Genomic DNA, 19,816 nt, shown 5'->3' with positions numbered 1-19,816 from the left:
TTATTTTTCGCACGCGTAAATTATTTTGAATAAAAATATATTTAAGTAGGACAATATGAAATACATTCCTTACAGCTAAATATTGTGTTCCTTAGCATTTAAATAGGTTATTGCAAAATTAGGTCAACGTCGCGCCATCAGACGCAATTAGTGGATAAATTATTTACAATTAAGGGTGAAAAAATTTTCAAATAAAGTACACTTTAATAATTTTATGTGTTAACTTAAGAAATATAAAAGCGTTTTTATGAATATTGATTTTTTTATTAAAAATATTTTTGTATGTATATATTATCACTTACAAATTTATTTGTAAAAGCAATCTTCAAAACAATCTGTCATCTGTGATTACTCTTTATGTTTTTCTAATTTAAAAATCTTTAGCAATTTAAAATAAAAATTATTAAGCTGATGTACAGAGAAATATTTAAAATGTTCACTATTTTTTAATTTAAGTCAAAAAATTATATAAAATATTCGTAACTTTATAAATCTCACGTAATTTTACAGAGACTTTTCATCAAGTCAATATGAGATTAAAATTTACGACTCTTTGTTTCCGACGATTGAAAGTCAACGTTTCAATTACGTTTTGTTTGAACATTTCACGTAAGTATATCCTTAATTATAGATTGATAATAAAATTTTGATCCTAAAAATAGTATCAGATATTTTATAAATTTATTTTTTTTTTCTATAATTTGCATGTTGAAAAAATAAAAAATTATAAAATATCTGGTAGCGTGGGTTCAGTGTCTTAAATTTTTAACGATCAAAGTATTTGACGTTTCATTTCGGAGTTATGAAAGAATTAATAACACAAAATAATAATTCATTATTAAAAATAAAAAATAATTTCCAGTTAATAACATAATGTAGCATTGAAGATCTCCCAGAGTGCATTTCGAAATCCGCGAACGTGAAGCTAGTGAGATAGAGATAGCAATTGGATAGCAATAAGAAGTGAAAACAATCTCTTTCTCACAACTTAACTCCTGTTCACCTACACATAAAAATAATCTTGACGTATTTTTTATCCTCTTTCTCTCTCCCTCTCTTTTAGTTGTTGTAGGTAGATAATATGCGATATATGTGCATACATATAGGTATATTACAGTACGAATAGTCTTGGAGGTCTTGGACCACAAAGAGCTAAAATGGAAAGCAGAAAGCAAAGTGTTGTATATAACGGGTATAACTGAGTGTATGATGTTTGTCAAGTAGTTGCTGCCACGCCGTCATGTCACGACTTTATTCACGGCTTCACTTTGTGTTCCAGACAGCGACTACAGGCCAGAGACACCCAAGTACCCAAGTTGAGATAGAGGGTACACTACCCAGTCCAGTCTCCAGTGAGTTCCAGCTTGGAGAGTGTTAAACAGCTACACGACGAGCATGTATGTAGTGGTTCCTTCTTTGTATTCTACGGCAGCCAAGAGCCAGCTAAGCGCAAAGCTGTCACATCGTTTATATTAACTTAATTGTTGACACTCCGGCTACAACTACAAGATCAGCCATGTAATAATACACTAATTTCGCCTTCGTTTACCATATAGTAGTATAATTCATTGTAGGAAATTGACAAACAATAATACCGCTAACACCAGCCACAATTACATACATGTATGTAAATGTATAAATGTTCAATCAACTCTACTTCTATGTTTATGTATATATATACTGATTGTAAGTATCGCGTCCCGTTGTGTCGAGTCGCGTGCCGTTCGCACGTCTCTTTTTCCGGGAGGCAATCTGGCGCATGGCGAACCCCTTCTCTTTTCTTGTATTATTAACCATTTTATTCAATTATTCTTTTATTTACCTTCATTGTTTATTAACGGCAAATCAAATGTCTGCAGTTGATCAAAATATTTACTTCTACTAGTAAAATTACAATAGTTAATATTGGTTTACTGTCTGACGTTTATAATAAACAATAAAGATCAAAATAATTTTCATACTTAACTTTTTACTTATAAAACTAAAAACCTGCTGGTAATAAAGTAAACTTCAATTATTGTGTGAGGAAATTAATTAAGCATTTTTAAGTGTGAAAAATTTTCATGGTTAGCGCTGAAATTTTGTTTCCATGGAAGAACAATAAAATTTCGACCTATATATTACATGACCTTGTCCGGTCACCTGCTAGGGTCACGTCAACTCTACTTGCGGATAGGATACAATGTAGTAGTATGTGGAGGACAGAAGATAAAAGGTATATGCACAAAGTGAAATGAAAAGAGATCAACTATCGAGTCAAAAGGGATCAGTGAAATTTAGCCATCTTACGTCGGGACATCGCACTTACGGCCATCTGATCTCATTCACCAATCACAGTAACAAGCGCGATCATTGCGTATCACGCAACTCTGCTTATACTATTATGCTATATTATATTTTATATTTATTTTTTTATTACCAATTACTCTCGTCTTATTTTTGTTTCGAAAACTATTTATTGAATGAATTTTAATTTTATTCTATGTAAACATAGAAAAATAATACAAAATATTTATAATTTTTTTAATTCAAAGTTTTATTTTTCAAATACTAGCTTATTTTGAAGAATGTAATTTTTTAATCTGTGTTAATTAATTACTTAATATTTTTTTTTTATTATTTATTTATAAAAATATAATAATTTACTGTAAAACATTTAAATAAAAAATAAAATTTGTTAAAATTATTATTAGTATTGATAAATTTTTTTAAATATGATAATAAAATAAACAAACAGCTGTCATTTTATGACTTCTTTTAAAAAATAAATTAATTGAAAAACATTTCAAAAAAAAAAATTCACATGTAAGAATTAAAAAAAAAAAAACATAGATGCAAATTTTTTTCAAAATTAATTTAAAACAAAATTATTTGTTAAAAGAAACTAAATAATGATTAAATGATAATAATAAAGTTAGCCGACATTTTTGATTTTGCTTAAATTAATAAATTAGAACTAAAAAATATTTTTTCTTTAATTGCACTTACTGTTTTTCAAATTTTTTACAAATGAAATTAAAAAAAAAAAAAATTTTGTAATAATTTTTTTAATAAAAAAAATTACAAAAATTTTTAGATGTCAGCTAACTCTGTTTTCATGATCAAATGACTGCTGATGTAATTATTATTAAATTAAAATTAAAGTATTTGTCAGTTTTGTTATTTGAATAAACAACAATAAATGTTAAAGGTCGTTCATTTTATTAAAATAATGAAATGAATTAAACAATTGAAAACACTTGTTGACTGACAGTAATTGTTCAAAAAAAAATAAAAAATGTAAACATTAGTTCGTAATGTTTTGGAGTTTGAAGTATGACTTACTATACTATTTGAATGGACTTGAGAAGACTAGACGGGAAGGATAAGCTAGTTCTAAATGAACGGAAGAGTGAGTGCAGTCGTCGCGATGATGGCCTCGGGTGGTTGAAGCCAATAAGAATGATTAATAAAGTCACGTGGTGAGTCTCGCCAATGAGAGTGTTTAGCTGAGGCGACCTCTACTCAACAGAGAGTAGTCGGGCATTTTCTGACAAGCGTAGAAAAACTTGTCGTCAACAGCCGCCGCCATTTTACGTTAGCCGATCGACTCGCACGGTCTATAATCCCATCGGCGTATCTTATTTCGTGAAAATTAGTGTACTGGCTGTCTCAATGAGACGATGCTGTAAGGTGATTGCAATTACCAAGTATCGTATTGTTTGATAATAAAACGTGTGAGTTAAATATACAAGACTCATCTCGTTTGCGTCAATTTCGCGCGCCCATTAAGTTAGCAAGAGAGAGAGGTACACGGTACATGGAAGAGCCTCCGGAGGTGGAGATAGTTAAGATGGTGCCAGCGGCCCTTGAGTGCGTTATCGTCGCTGCTAGCTGTTAGCGGCGTGCACCCAGCCAGTGTGACACAGGATGATTGGTGTGCGTGGTGTCTTGGTGTCACTACAAATTTGACTCGTGCTTTTTTTATTATCATTATTACTACTATTATTATTAATAACAAGTGCATTTTATTTCATTAACATAAAGGTACCTCAAGTCAAGGCGTTCGAGTTGACTGACTGTGTTTTCAATAAACAACTGATCCAGTGGTTATTTTACGAGTGCAAGCGTCTGGGTGAAACGTCGTCGTCGTCATCGTCGTACCCGTCGACATCACCATCACCATCGCTGTCCTCAACTTGATCTACTCTTAGTGTGTATAATATACATATATACTCATACACACAGTACATATACTTCAATACATATATGTAAATTTATATTTATTCATATATATACATACATACATACACATATAGATAGATATATATACATACATACATATATATATCAGCTGGTGATTTAGTTATATAGTGTAAAAAAGATTGCTGCTATTGCAGCTGAAATCAACAGTCACGGTTGTCGTGGAGTGTGGCCCGCCGAGTTTTCCTCGGAGTAGCGGGCCCTCCGAAATTTTTTTTTTAAAACACTCTGAGGATGCCCGATGGCTGATGTTGCAGTAAATCATGTACAAGGACGCTTTGCGCGCCGCGCTTATTGTTACAATTGTTATTTTAGTGAATTTAAATATGTTTGTTATGCGGTGAAAAAGACCTGCCACCGCGTACCCGACTACGCCGAACTAACGTCGTCGTCGTCGCTAAATTATTTATCATCTGAATCTCCGATTTATTCATTACCTTTACGGCGGCTCCAAGTCTAGCCGCCACCGCTATCGCGTCGTGGAGTCCAGTTTAGCGTTTTGGATTTTGTCGTCATCGTCGTCGTCGTCATTGCCGTCATCAACATCACCACCATTTACTTGGTGTTTTGAGGACCGCAGTGATCTGCTACCGTGACATTAAGTCTATTTAATTAGTCTGATTATATTGGAGATTATTTCTTCTGAGGAAATGGCCGACCACTTAGTGGATGGACCGCCGACCAAGCGGCCAAAGCTTGGAGATGCTTTTCAAGGTCCCTCTGATTCTTCTGGTGAGCAATTTTTTTTTTTTTTTATTTTTTTTTTTTCCCAGTTTTAATATACCTTGTTTTAAAATTGCTAGGATAAAGTAAATTACTTTTAATCCTTTTTTTTCCGATTTTTTTTAAATATACTGTTATTGTTAAAAAAATATTAATGTTGACGCGGGATAACCTAAAGGATGGATAAAAATACCTGGATAACGTTTATGTCTCTTTGCGATTCAACTACAATAAGAGTTATCTCCAACCTGTTACACTTCTATCGGATATCATTTGTGTCTTTTTTTTTTATTGTTTCTCCTAAAATCTTTGAAACTTTTTTTTAAATTATCATGTAAATTATAATTATTAAGTCATGGTTTTATATTTTATTAAAATCAATTATACAAAAAATTACATTTTCTAATAAAATATTATTTGAATTGTTTTTATTAATTTTTAATCTGACGTTAGATTTGAAGCTAAGTTATTAATTTTTTTTTTTTAAAGCTTTTTTAGTGAAATTTAATATTATTGCAACTTAACATTTGTAGTATTTTTTTTTTACTGTTTTTATTCATTGAGTAATGATTTAGAATTTTATAAATCTACAAGAACAAGTACATGATAAATGCCAATTTATTTTATTCAGACTGTCATTTTAACTGAAATGTCAAAAATTAAATACTTAATACATGTTTTTTAGATAAGTTTTTTAAAATCATTGTTTATATATTGTTAATCTTTTATTTAACGTCTACATTTTTTGATATTGGTAAAAAAATAAAAAAAAATTTATTGGCATATTCTCTAAAATTTGTTTATTTTTTATAATTCTATTTATCTCTGATTTTAATAAATTAAAAATCTGTAGCGCATGCTGGATGTGCTATAAAAGCATTTTGACAATATTCCGGTTAAAAAAAAATTTTTTATTGCATGAGCCATGCACTAACTATTATTTCTTTTGGAACAATTTATTCATTCCAGCGCTACTTTAATCTTATTAACCGATAAAAACTTATTATTTCAATTAGTATCTTGAGTAGTTGTAAAAACATAAATTAATTTAAGCCTCTAGTATTTTTTTTTTATCAATCAATACTTAATTATCAATTTAGAGTGAGTTAATAATAAAAAAATTACTAATTTTACTCAAGAAAGTAATGACTACTATTGTGAACAAAATCTTTACCTAAAGTTTTCTTTTGATTAAAATTTGGAGTAAATAAAAAAAAATAAAACAATAAGTTAAAAGAAATTAATTAAGAGTAAAAATATTTAATTTAATTTTAAACAATTGGAAAAATCAAATTTTTATTTAAAAATCATAAACTATGATACATGTAGTGAGTATGGCGTCTCTAATGATGCCCCATGCTTATTCAAACTACGGGGGAGGTGGCAGTGGTAACTTACAACAAATGCAGGGTCCGCCGCAGCAACTACATCTGCAACAGCATCAGATGCAGCAACATTGGAACAACAATACCACCCAGAGGAGAAGTAAATATTAACAAAAACAAAAAATGAAAATAAAAAAAAAAAACGTGTGACAATTCAAGCGTTATCAGTGAAAAAGCAAATCATTCGTTTGTCTTCCCATTATATCACCGTAACCATTATTCATTCTAAATTTCATTGCCGCAATTAAATAATTTATAGTAGTAATAATAATAATAATAATAATAATAATAATAACAATAATAAATATGATGATAATGTTAATAACTCCAACGGGAGAGAAGAAATAAAAAAAAAAAGTAAAATTATTTTATCATCGTAATCATACACTTCTCATGCTGGGTAATCCAACAATAAAATTAAAAATGAGAATAAAATTAAGAGACATGCGGCAAACATTCACAGAGCTTCGAATTTTTTATCCACAATTGTTGTAATGGTTTTTTTTTAGGTACCACGATCGATGCAGTACATCGATTGTAAATAATTATTTGTCATTATACTAATTTAGAATTTCATTTTTTATTCATGGGGTTAAGCAGGTTGTTTTGATAGGAACGGAAAAAATTAACATCAAATTATTTCAGCGAATCAACGAGGTCAAATATTGTTTAATAAAAAATATAATTATTCTATTATTTCATTAATAAATCCATAATTTTTTAAATTACAGTATCCCTATGAAATATACTAAAAAAATAAAATAACTTTTTATAAGTTTTACTTTTTTTTTAATATTCAAATTATTAACTTGAAGATTATTTTAAATTATAAATTATTAGTTAGTTTATGCTCGGTTTAGATTTATTATTGATATACATAAACAGAAAAAAATTACTGTTAAATCTCTAAGCATGGTTCTTTATATAGTATAGTTTGTATATCGTAGCTTTGCTGCTTTTTAATAGTTGAGCACGAGTTTACTATATAAAACTAATTATTTTATCTGCTGTAGCTCCCTTAAGTTTTTCTCGTGCGGTGTATGTCTCATGTCTTAATTTATTTTTACATATTTATTTATTCATATTACTTATTTATTATCATTATTATTGTTATTATTTCAAAAATTTATTATTATTATTATGATTATTATTATTATGATTAATTATAACGTAGACATACTTTGTTACTGTAAATTATTATTTATTCTATGCTTTTTTATTTTATTCACCCCCAATCGCAATTGTGATCATTAAATCATGATGATAATATTAATAATAATAATAATAATAATTTACAATTAATTATTTTTTTTAGTTTTAGATTTGCCAAAAAATAATCTTGGGTTCGAGTGCCCTTTGTGTTATGCTAGTTATATTTTTCATTTATAACATTTGTTTGCATACTTTTTTTTGTTCATTAAATTCCCGGTTAAATTTTTTTTTATTTTTTTATTTAAAAATAATATAACAACGTATTGAAGCTTTGGATCAAAATCTATGGTGACGGTACTAATTTTTTTTCATTAAATTACTAACATAACCTTGGTACCTCATGGCACATCATTAATTTTATTTACAATATTTTAAATCCAGCATATTGTATGACAATCAAATAAATAAATTTTGTTTACTAAATTTGAAAATTTTTTAGAGTTTTATTTTAAATATTTCTTTATGAATATACTCAAAGTTAAAATTTTAAATTCAATAACTTGAATGACTTGATTATAACCTTTAGAAAAAAATAATTTTAAGAAGTAAAAATAAAATAATATTAAGACAAGTAATAATAAAATACTATGTGATTTTCTAATTATTTTATGATTCTTCAGATTTCATAACAAACAATGATATGTATGACCTCGAAAATGACCTTCCTGACGATTTACTTTCATCGGGATCTTGGAGCTCAGCAGCTGAAAAACCACCGGCAACAGGCCCTGGACCAGGACAACAAAATGGTGCACTTGATTCGGAATTGCGACAACATGTACAGCAACAACAACAACAACAGCAACAGCAACAAGCTCAACAACAACAGCAGCAACAACAACAGCAGCAGCTATCTCATCATCTAATTCAACAGCAGGTAAGCTTTAAAAATTTCAAGTAATAATACGTTGTTCTTAAGATAAAAATATTAATTCTATAAATAAAATGTTTCTTACAACAGAATAAGCAAAGTCTCGTACCGAATTCATTGGTTATGGCTGCTGGGACAATGAGCAGTAAAAGTCCAAACATGCAGTCGCCACCGAATGTTTCGGTATCTAAAGGGGTTGTAGATCAACAAATGGTAGTGAGCTTGGGAAATTTGCCAAGTAGTATAGCAAGCTCGTTAGCCAACAATCAGATGTCCATAGTGAATTCTATGGGTGGTCTTCAGCCGTCAATGAGTATGGCTGGTAGTAATCCAGCTATGTCAATGCCTGGTGGTATGAATGCTAGTTTAGTCATGACTAGTAGCGCCACGGGGAATAATAATTTAGGAGGAATGGCTGGTGGTGGTTTGATTGTTGCTAACAGCTTAAACAAACAACCTTTAAACACGGTACGTTTCATTTATTCATTTTTATCAATTATTATATGGGTGATTCTCTGTAAGGATGTTTTTTGCTGTCCCAGCCATTTTTTTATTAGGAAAATTGTTATTTTGTTACTAAAAAAATTTATTACGAAAGTAAAAAAACATTTCTATTTGGAGCATTGAAAACTAAAATGAAATAAATTTTGGTTTTTTTGCTATAAATTCGTAAACCACCAAAATAACAAACCCTGGACTGTCCCATTCCCAAAATTAAAACTTTAAGATTAAATTTTAAATTATTCGACCATAATATATAATTTGGTCCATAATGTTTATAAACTTAATTAGTTAACTAACAATCTTCAATAAAAAGTACCGAAAATTAATTTGTTTCATTAAATTCATTAAATCAAAGTTTGTCCCAGACATTCTAAGAACAGTCCCCTGCCAGAAGTTCAAAGCCAAAAAAAAAATCCAGCGTGTTATTTTACCTTTTGTAAGGTTTATAAAGATCTAACTAGTCTTAAGTTAATAACCATAGGGCTGTTAGCGCTTTATCGCTATTTTATTTAGTGTCAAAGCACCGTTTGTGCTGGAAATATGTGTCTGGGCCACTTCAAAACTCAGTCCCCTGGCAACTATTTTTATTTATAATTTATTTATAAAATTGGATCCATAAGTCTTAATATTATTCTAATTAATGTACACATTCATTGAGAACTTGAAAAGTTGAATGCATTGAAATAGTTTGCTTGATTTTTCTCAATTTGATAAAAAAAAAAAAACAGTCCCCTGGCAAACAGCCTCCTGTCATGTTATATGGCAAAAGATACACAAATATCGAAAAAGCAAAAATTAAATCAGCTGTGTATTTATTATTATTAAGCTGATAGTTTTGTAGCCCTTGTTAGTTTTTCTTCTAATAAAATCAAAAATAATTTGGTCGGACAATTTTGTACAGATTTAAGACGTCTTTACAGAGAATCACCCATATGCCAATGTCAATATGAATTTTTATATCACTGAAATATTTGATTTTCTGATTAATTAGGTGACAATGATGGGTCCAAATTCACAAGGAGTTCATCATCCACAGGGTCCTCATGGTGTTACTCAAATGCAAAATGGTCCAGGATTAATTAATCGAGTAGTCATGCAACAACAGCAGCAACAAGTACAACAGCAACAGCAAGTTCAGCAACAGCAGCAAGTCCAACAACAGCAGCAAGCTCAACAACAACAGCAACAGCAGCAGCAACAGCAAACTCACATGGTAAACCAAGCTCGGGGTCAAAGTCCTCATCATCAAGTCCATCAGGGAGGTATTGTAGGTCCTGGGCAAGGTGGATCAAGGATGCAAGCACCACCTAACATGCAAAATATTCAAAATATGGGTCAAATGGGTGTTTCAAGCCCATACGGATATGGTAAGCAAAATTTTTATATTTTTTTTAGCTAGGGAAAAAATGGTTAGAATAAACGATTTGGTATGCGGATTTGATATATGCTTGTGAGATAGGTACCCCTGGAAGCGGTCCAGGTACTAGAGTAAATGTACGAGCTGTCAATCCTGTCTGCGTAGTTGCCCCCCTTCAAAGAGGAGGAGTCGGATCTAACATGGGAGCCATGTCTGTCGGACGATTTGGCGGTCCTGGTGGTCCAAGTGGGCCAATCGGTGTTGGAAACGTCATAAGCGGTCAAGAAGGGATGGTCCAGCAAAGTCAACAGCCCACCCCAAGTCCTGCTCAACCACAGTCCGGTGCGCCAACGGGTGGTCAACCGGATCCTCAACAAGCAACACAGGGACCAGTAGCTGGTGGAAGTACGCAATCCGGTATGTTTTAGTTGTAGTAATCAAAAAATCGTTCTTTTTATAAGACGATTTATTGTATGTTAAATGATCCTCGGTGCATAATAACCAGGTTCTACATCTTCTACTCATGATCCAGAGCACCGTAAACTAATCCAGCAGCAGCTCGTCCTCCTGCTCCACGCCCACAAATGCCAGATACGAGAACGCCAGGCCAACGGTGAAGCGTGGAAATGTTCGCTGCCCCACTGCAAAACTATGAAGAATGTACTGACTCATATGACGACCTGTGAAGAGGGCAAGGAGTGTACAATACCACATTGCAGTTCATCCAGACAGATCATCACTCATTGGAAACAGTGTCAAAAGAGCGATTGTCCTGTTTGCTTACCACTCAAACAAGCGGACAAAAACAAGACTGCTAATTCTCGTGCTGGTTTGTATTTATTTAATAATAATTATTATTTTTTTTGTTTCCACTTATTGTTTCAATCATACTTGAAAATAACCTTTAAAAAAATCTTTTCCAGCTGTGGTAACAAACCAGCCAAATAGCCAACCAAATCCAAATCCCGACATAAGAAAACCTTTTGAAACTGTGGGTATGATACAGTGTCAAAAGACGGCACCTGGTATTTTATCTAATCAGGCAGTGGGTCGTGGTGTGAGAATGCCTGGCCCGGGTATGCCTGGTCCTCCTGGTTCGATGGCTGCGGGAATAAGACTTGCACAACCTCAAGCTCAGCAAAGTCCAGGTCAATCGGTAGTTAATCAAGTGCAATCCGTCGCACCAAATGTATCTCTTCCATTAAGTTCCGATCCAACGACTGTAGCCGTAAGTACTAATCAATCAGCTTCAACGACGGGTCCAACGTCTGCCGTGGCAGTAGCGGCGACTGCCAATCTTCAACAACAGCAGCAAGCTGTTAATATGCATACACTATTTGGTCTTAATGATTCAGGTCAGCCTAATTTATCAAATGAAAATCGATTGACAAATTTACAATTACCTGGTGGTCTTCAGCCGGGTCAAGTAACAGCTACTCCAGTACAAGGAACAAAAGAATGGCATCAATCAGTAACGCCAGATCTCAGAAATCATCTTGTTCATAAATTAGTTCAAGCAATATTTCCAGCTCCAGATCCACAAGCAATGTTCGATAAAAGATTACATAATTTAGTGGCGTACGCGAGAAAAGTTGAAGGTGATATGTATGAAATGGCTAATTCACGATCCGAGTATTATCATTTATTGGCGGAAAAAATTTATAAAATTCAAAAAGAGCTAGAAGAAAAACGTCAAAAGCGTAAAGAAATGCAATTAGCTCAGCAACAACAACAGCCTCAAGCACAAGTTGCTGCTGCTCCTGGATTACGAGCTATTGCTCCCCCACCAGGTGTTCCAGCTGCTGTACCTCAAAGGGCAGCTCCACCTACGTTAAGAAGTCTTTCACCCGGAATTGATCAATTACGCAATATTCAAGGGATTGCAATGCAACACAATCGTATGCCTTTTACTCAACAGCAATCACAACAATCACAACAACAACAGCAGCAGCAGCAGCAAGTTACACAACAGGTTCAACAACAATTACAGCAACAAGTTCAGCAACAGCAGTCCAATATGCTAGTAGGTCCTCCTGGACCTAGTCCAAACGGTCAAGTCGCATCAAATGCACCTATGGTATCAAATCCTCTCATTCCTTTTGCACAACAAATGCCGCAGGCAAACTTAACGACATCATCGACGTCAGCGACAACTAGTCAGTTCCCGACATCTAATGGTACAGCGGTCTTACCGAACACGTCTCCTGTTCAATTCCCAGAGCTGATGAAAGCGAGGTTGCAGGCTCAAGCTGTACAACAACAACAACAGCAACAGCAACAAGCTCAGCAACAGCAATTACAGCAACAACAACAACAACAGCAGCAACAACAACAACAACAACAGCAGCAACAACAACAACAACAAGCTCAGCAACAGCAACAACAAGCTCAACAACAACAACAACAGCAACAACAACAGCAGCAACAACAACAGCAACAACAACAACAACAACAACAACAACAACAACAACAACAACAACAAGCTGCACAGCAACAACAACAACAACAAGCTGCTCAACAACAACAACAACAACAGCAACAAGTTCAACAACAGCAACAACAAGTACAACAACAGCAACAACAAGTCGGTACCCCTATACCGAATGTCAATGCTGCGAGTATTCCTCAAGCTCCATCACCATTTAGTACTATACAGCAGCAAAGCAATCAACAACAGTTCACAAATACTCGACCATTGTCTGCTACAACACCAGTTGATAATGGAATCTCTGTAAATACACCTCAAACGATAGCGCCTTCATCATCAAGTGGACCTAGTCCTGGACCAGCGCCTATGACAAACGGTCCACAATCGGTCGCTTCAACGCCTTCGACACCACTTGTTCCTTCTTTAATGACACCAAATCAGATGATATCAAATCAAACACCTCCTCATCCAAGTACGACACCATCACCTGCCGGTCTGGCTAGTCTTGGCAAAGGTATGACCTCACAAGAAAGAGCAGCATTAAATGCACCCAGAAGTTCTTCAATGTCTTCGCAAATGGCTGCTATCACAGCTGCTCTCGATCGTGACAACTCACCCAGTCCACCTACGAATAATAATAAAGGAAAGTTGGACTCTATTAAAGAAGAAAATATTAAAATGGAGATTAAACAAGAAGACTGTTCAGAAAATCACAGAATGGATGGTGGTAAGAATATTAATAATGATGTTGTTATTAAAACAGAAATAAAACAAGAACCTATGGAAGAGTCGTCGGGAGATGGCACTATCAAGGAAGAGCCTCATATCAAAGAGGAACCAGTTACACCGATGTCCAGTCATGATGGTTCTACGTCTGACATAAAACCCATGATGCCTGAACCTATTCAATCTAGTGGAACCTCAGATAGCAAAAAACGTCTTTGTCTTTTCAAACCAGATGAATTAAGACAGGCGTTGATGCCAACTTTGGAAAAACTATATCGTCAAGATCCCGAGTCATTGCCTTTCAGACAGCCAGTTGATCCACCAGCACTGGGAATTCCAGATTACTTTGACATTGTCAAGCACCCAATGGATCTCTCTACTATTAAAAGGAAGCTTGACACCGGTCAGTACAGCGATCCTTGGGAGTATGTCGATGATGTTTGGATGATGTTTGATAATGCATGGCTTTATAATCGTAAAACATCACGAGTCTACAGATACTGTACAAAGGTAAAATTAATTATATCAATAATTATATTATAAATTGTGATGAATTTTATATATTAAATAGTTAATTAAATTTTTTTTTGCTTACTTCATAGTTGTCGGAAGTATTTGAACAAGAAATTGACCCAGTAATGCAAGCATTGGGCTATTGTTGCGGCAGGAAATATACCTTTAATCCTCAGGTGTTGTGTTGTTATGGGAAGCAGCTTTGTACAATACCAAGAGATGCAAAGTATTATTCCTACAAAAATAGGTCAGTACTAGAAAATTTATTTTATTTTTAATTATATATTGTGTTTTTATGTTTATGCTTATTATTTTTGTTTTACCCGTTATTAATTTTAATATTATTTATGCTTTTTTCTATTAATTCTTCATGCTACCATTTAACACTATAATTTGGTTAATGATTTAAATATTTGTCATTTGTATAATCGGGTCTCGTAGCCATGTGGCTAACGTTGAAGTTTTCAAAGTTGAGTATCGGCCAGACATGGGTTCGAATCCCACTATTGCTCCAAAATTTTTTCGGAAGCTCACGATCATATTATCGGTCTCTATCCTTAGATAAAATTAATGCTCTAAAAAAATAAATTAGCGCACTTGATTTATTTGACAATTTTAAAGTTGTACAAAATTGTCTACCACCAAATGCGCTACATGAAAAAGGCAGGTTAATTAGTTTATAACAGTTGAATAGTACTGTAGTAAACCAGTCCCCTGACCAACATATTTTTTATCTTTATTAATCTGATATTTTAGTTATTTTATTAATATTAATTCAAAAGCAATCATAAAAGCTTGCTCATTAAAATCACTTCTAACATATGCACTATTCTCTTTATATGTTACCTTCACTCTACTACCATGGACGTGCCTGCACACTCACTCATACACACATCCTCGTCTGTTGCTTGGCCCTTAAAATTTTGTGGTGTGTTCTTTTATTTATTCCCAATTCTGCCTTGGACATACACTAATATTCATTATATATTGAAAAAATAATGATATTTGGAAATTGGGATAAATAATCATATTGGCAATTGTAAAATTATACTGGACAACTATAAAACCAATATTATATATAATTGAATTTTATAATTCATTTGCATTATGGACAATCATCAACTGGATTTTATTAAATAACATCACCATGATGAACTGGATGTTACAAAATTAACTGATTAAACCAATAAATATTGGAATTATAGTCTAAAGGCTTATGGTCTTGTTTCCAACAGATACACGTTTTGTCAAAAGTGTTTCAATGACATTCCCGGTGACACTGTGACGTTGGGTGATGATCCGACGCAACCACAAACGTAAGTATTTATTTGTTACTTATATACATTATTATTTATTAAATTTACTTACAATTAATATTTATTACTTAATAGGGCAATAAAAAAGGAACAATTTCAAGAGATGAAAAATGATCATTTGGAATTAGAACCTTTCGTCATCTGTAATGATTGTGGTAGGAAAGTTCACCAAATTTGTGTTCTTCATATGGAATCGATTTGGCCATTAGGGTAAGTTTACTTTTTTTTTTATCGTTTCTAATTGAGAAATTCAAGTTTTATTTTAAATTTGAGCTAATTACAAAATGTGTTTTTATTATTTAGATTTAGCTGTGATAATTGTCTCAAAAAGAAGGGGCAAAAACGAAAAGAGAATAAATTTAATGCTAAAAGATTGCCAGTTACAAAGTTAGGAACTTATATAGAAACAAGAGTTAATAATTTCTTGAAGAAAAAAGAGGCTGGCGCGGGTGAAGTTGCAATTCGTGTCGTTGCATCAAGTGATAAAGTTGTTGAAGTTAAACCTGGTATGAGAAGTAGATTTGTTGAAAATGGTGATATGCCTGGTGAATTTCCTTACCGTGCAAAAGCACTATTTGCATTCGAAGAAGTTGACGGTACGGATGTTTGTTTCTTCGGTATGCATGTTCAAGAATACGGAAGTGAATGCACGCCACCCAATACTAGGAGAGTGTATATCGCGTATTTGGACTCTGTACATTTCTTCCGACCTAAACAATTTAGGACTGCTGTTTATCATGAAATTCTTCTTGGATATTTGGATTATGCTAAGCAACTGGGGTAAGTTATAAATCATTATTTTTCAACTTGTATAACAATTCGAGTTTATCATGAATTACACCCTATTAATTTTTAATTACATAATTAATCTAATAATACTATTTTCGTATCCCTAATTCAGTTATACAATGGCTCATATTTGGGCTTGTCCACCATCTGAAGGAGATGATTATATTTTCCACTGCCACCCTACAGAACAAAAAATTCCAAAACCTAAGAGATTACAAGAATGGTATAAGAAAATGCTCGATAAAGGAATGGTTGAAAGAATAGTACTTGATTATAAGGTAAGATTATATACAATTTTTTGTCATTTCATATTTTAGTCTCTGTGTTAACTATTTGTGAACTTTACATAAATGGCTGTCAAAAGAGACTTAAATTAATTTCAGACATAAGCTAATGTTCTTATTTTTTTTAATGAATTATGAGCATAAGATTGTCAGGATACATTTTCTTGAAATTAAAAATCTTATTTTTACATCAACTTTTCACAAAATATAATAATGAAACTTAATTTTTCCTTTTTCTGTTAGGATATTCTTAAACAAGCGATGGAAGATAAATTATCTTCTGCTGCTGATCTGCCTTACTTCGAAGGTGATTTCTGGCCAAACGTTCTGGAGGAAAGCATAAAAGAGCTCGATCAGGAGGAAGAAGAAAAAAGAAAACAAGCAGAAGCCGCTGAAGCAGCAGCTGCTGCCGCAAATGCTGTAAGTATAATGAAAATTAACAAATTGTTTTTAATTATTAGGTATTGAAACATTTTTTAGATGTTAGTTTTAATTGTTTTTTTTTTTTTTTTTCTCCAAAGATATTCTCATTAACTGATGACTCTGAGACGGGTCCAGATGGCAAAAAGAAGGGTCAGAAAAAAGCGAAAAAGTCTAATAAATCTAAAGCTAATCAACGTAAAAATAGCAAAAAATCAAATACGCCACAAACAGGCAATGATCTTTCTGCAAAAATTTTTGCTACTATGGAAAAACACAAAGAAGTATTCTTTGTAATTAGATTACATAGTGCTCAAAGTGCAGCTAGTTTAGCATCAATTCAAGATCCTGATCCTGTTATTAATTGTGATCTTATGGACGGACGAGATGCATTCCTTACGATGGCGAGAGAAAAGCATTATGAATTCTCATCTCTTAGACGAGCTAAGTTTAGTTCAATGTCAATGTTGTATGAATTACATAATCAAGGTCAAGACAAATTTGTATACACATGTAACAACTGCAAGAGTCATGTTGAAACAAGATATCACTGTACAGTTTGTGATGTAAGTATAAAAACCAAAAATTTATATATTCTTTACATATACGTAAAAACAAAAAAAGATTTTGATAGAGTTGAATTGATGACAATAAAATCATATTTGTAGTTCATTTAACTGGGAAATAATTTGATTTAATTTTCTAAAAAATAAATTTTTTTTCAAATTGTTTCATAAAAACTTCACTCAATCCAAATAAAATAATTTCTAATAAATGAATTATTATTTTTCAGGACTTTGATCTTTGTATAAGTTGTAAAGAAAAAGATGATCATCCTCATCTCATGGAGAAACTTGGTTTAGACTTGGATGATGGTTCATCACCTGCAGATGCTAAACAAGCGAATCCCCAGGAAGCAAGAAAACTATCTATTCAAAGATGTATACAATCGTTGGTTCACGCGTGTCAGTGTCGAGACGCTAATTGTCGACTACCTAGCTGTCAAAAGATGAAGAGAGTTGTTACACATACCAAAGTTTGTAAACGAAAAACAAACGGTGGCTGTCCAATTTGTAAACAACTCATTGCATTATGCTGCTACCATGCGAAACATTGCCAAGAAACAAAATGTCTTGTACCATTCTGTTCAAATATTAAGCACAAATTAAAACAGCAACAATTACAGCAGAGATTACAACAGGCACAGTTATTAAGAAGACGTATGGCTGTGATGAACACAAGACCAACAGCTCCTGTTAGTGGTATGCAAAGTGGCCAGCCAACGTCAAATGCTGTAATGGCTGCTGGTGTCGCGATGAAGCCCGGAGCCAGTCCGACGAATTTACCCTCTCCTCATCAGCCAGGTATTGGTCATAAACCAAGTGCACATACACCACCAGCTCATGTTCTTCAAGTGGTTAAACAAGTACAAGAAGAAGCTGCAAGGCAGCAAACTCCACATGGTAACTATGGTAAAGTTGCGCCTGTTGGAGTTGGTGTAAATGTTGGTAACCAAGGTGGTGGTGTGATGCCACCTCCACAAATGCAAAGGCAAATGCCAGTACAAATGACAAATCCCGGTGGTACTCATCTAATTTCTATGGATCAGTGGACACCGAGGTATCAACCTAATGCTGTAATGCAACAAAATCCAGGTCTCCGTCCACAAGCTCCACAGCAAATAATGCAACCGCAACAGCATCAAGGGCAATCAGCAATGAACATAGCCGGTCAAATGCCACGACAAGCTAACGTTGTTGGTGGACCCGTTGGTCAAGTAGGTCCTCAAGGTCAAGGCAGTGGGCCACCGATGCAAAGACAAGCCCTACAACAGCTTATGCAAACGCTACGAAGTCCTAGTACTCCAGATCAACAAAACCAGATACTACATATACTTAAGAGTAATCCACCTTTAATGGCAGCATTTATAAAACAACGACAAGCTCAGACTGGTCAGCATGGTGGAGTTGTTGGACAAATGGGTCCGGGGCAACCTCAACAACAGCAACAGCCGCAGCAACAACACCAACAACAGCAACAGCAGCAGCAGCAACAGCAACAATCTAGCTTGTCACATATGTTACCGCAACAACAACAGCATCAACTTCAGCCTCAGCATACTCAGCAGCAGCAACCGCAGCAACAGCAACCAAATCGAATGCAACTTCATGCGCTAATAAATCAGCAACAGCAACAACAACAACAACAGCAGCAGCAATCGGGTCAGGTGACTGGTGTTCAATATCCGCAGTGGCATAAACAACAAGTTTTAACGATGCAGAGACATACGGTACAGCAACAGCAACAACAGCAACAACAACAGCAACAGCAGCCTCAGCAACCGTTTACCCAACCACCAGCACCGCCTTATGGGCAACAAAGGCCAATGAGGCCACATTTGGGTTATGGTGGTTTTAATGAACAAGCTTATGGACAACCTGGTCTTAAACCGACTCCGTCGCCTGTTGCTGGATCACAAGGTGTTATGGGACCACCTGGAATTTCGGTGCAGCAGCAACTAATGCAGTCTGTACGATCGCCACCGCCAATTCGTTCGCCTCAACCAAATCCATCGCCGAGGCCTGTGCCTTCGCCTCGTAATCAACCGGTACCTTCTCCTAGAGCGGGTCCTGTACCTTCACCACTTCATCATCCACCTCACGGTACGCCGACGCATTCCCCAGCGCATGAATTAGGAGGACCCAGTGAAATGATGCTACACGCAGGTGGAGCTGAAACTGGTGAAGTAACACCAATGACGCCGCAAGATCAACTTTCCAAGTTTGTAGAAGGATTGTAGTGACTATTATCTATAAAACCAGTTATAAATAGTGACTATCGACGAACAAAATGTCAATATAACGCTGGTAAATTCCGTGTTTTGTGACAAATGTTTTAAGGAGATGACCACTGTGAAATTTAATCCGCTATTGCTACTCTAATGCAATTTCGTTTTTTATATCCTGCGGTCTTTCTCCCGACTGTAGATTTGTAAACTATCTATTACTTATTATTATTATTAAAATAATTATTTTTATTAATGTTA

The 19,816-nt window shown here is 33.9% G+C and overlaps 1 protein-coding gene and 2 long non-coding RNA genes across 6 annotated transcripts in view; 2 read left to right on the top strand and 1 right to left on the bottom strand.

Moving 5' to 3' along the window:
• LOC123261053 overlaps positions 1-5,124 on the bottom strand; it is a 10,402-nt gene extending 5,278 nt beyond the window's left edge. Inside the window, exon 1 of the long non-coding RNA XR_006508603.1 lies at positions 5,098-5,124. This is a non-coding gene — a long non-coding RNA (uncharacterized LOC123261053). The remainder of the gene's footprint in view (positions 1-5,097) is intronic.
• On the top strand, positions 47-1,991 carry LOC123261045. Its single transcript, XR_006508595.1, has 3 exons — positions 47-175; positions 511-609; positions 1,280-1,991. It is a non-coding gene; the product is annotated as an uncharacterized LOC123261045 (long non-coding RNA).
• LOC123260998 (CREB-binding protein) lies at positions 3,540-19,816 on the top strand. Of its 4 annotated transcripts, none has more exons than XM_044722422.1 (17): positions 3,540-4,974; positions 6,295-6,450; positions 8,183-8,439; positions 8,524-8,901; positions 9,929-10,304; positions 10,397-10,711; positions 10,800-11,123; positions 11,218-12,547; positions 12,782-13,958; positions 14,051-14,208; positions 15,197-15,277; positions 15,353-15,487; positions 15,581-16,057; positions 16,179-16,344; positions 16,594-16,770; positions 16,872-17,336; positions 17,564-19,816. In XM_044722422.1, the coding sequence occupies exons 1-17, from the start codon at positions 4,893-4,895 to the stop codon at positions 19,568-19,570; spliced, it is 8,061 nt and encodes a 2,686-aa protein (XP_044578357.1). In that variant the 5' UTR covers positions 3,540-4,892; the 3' UTR covers positions 19,571-19,816. The 4 variants fall into 4 exon arrangements, with proteins under 4 accessions (XP_044578357.1, XP_044578356.1, XP_044578358.1 ...); XM_044722421.1 differs by having other exon boundaries at positions 15,167-15,277; XM_044722423.1 differs by having other exon boundaries at positions 11,218-12,554; positions 12,810-13,958; positions 15,167-15,277.

The sequence above is a fragment of the Cotesia glomerata genome, linkage group LG3 (genome assembly GCF_020080835.1).
Source record: "Cotesia glomerata isolate CgM1 linkage group LG3, MPM_Cglom_v2.3, whole genome shotgun sequence".
In the NCBI taxonomy this organism is placed as follows: domain Eukaryota; kingdom Metazoa; phylum Arthropoda; class Insecta; order Hymenoptera; family Braconidae; genus Cotesia; species Cotesia glomerata.
This window is presented reverse-complemented; position numbering and strand designations above follow the sequence as displayed.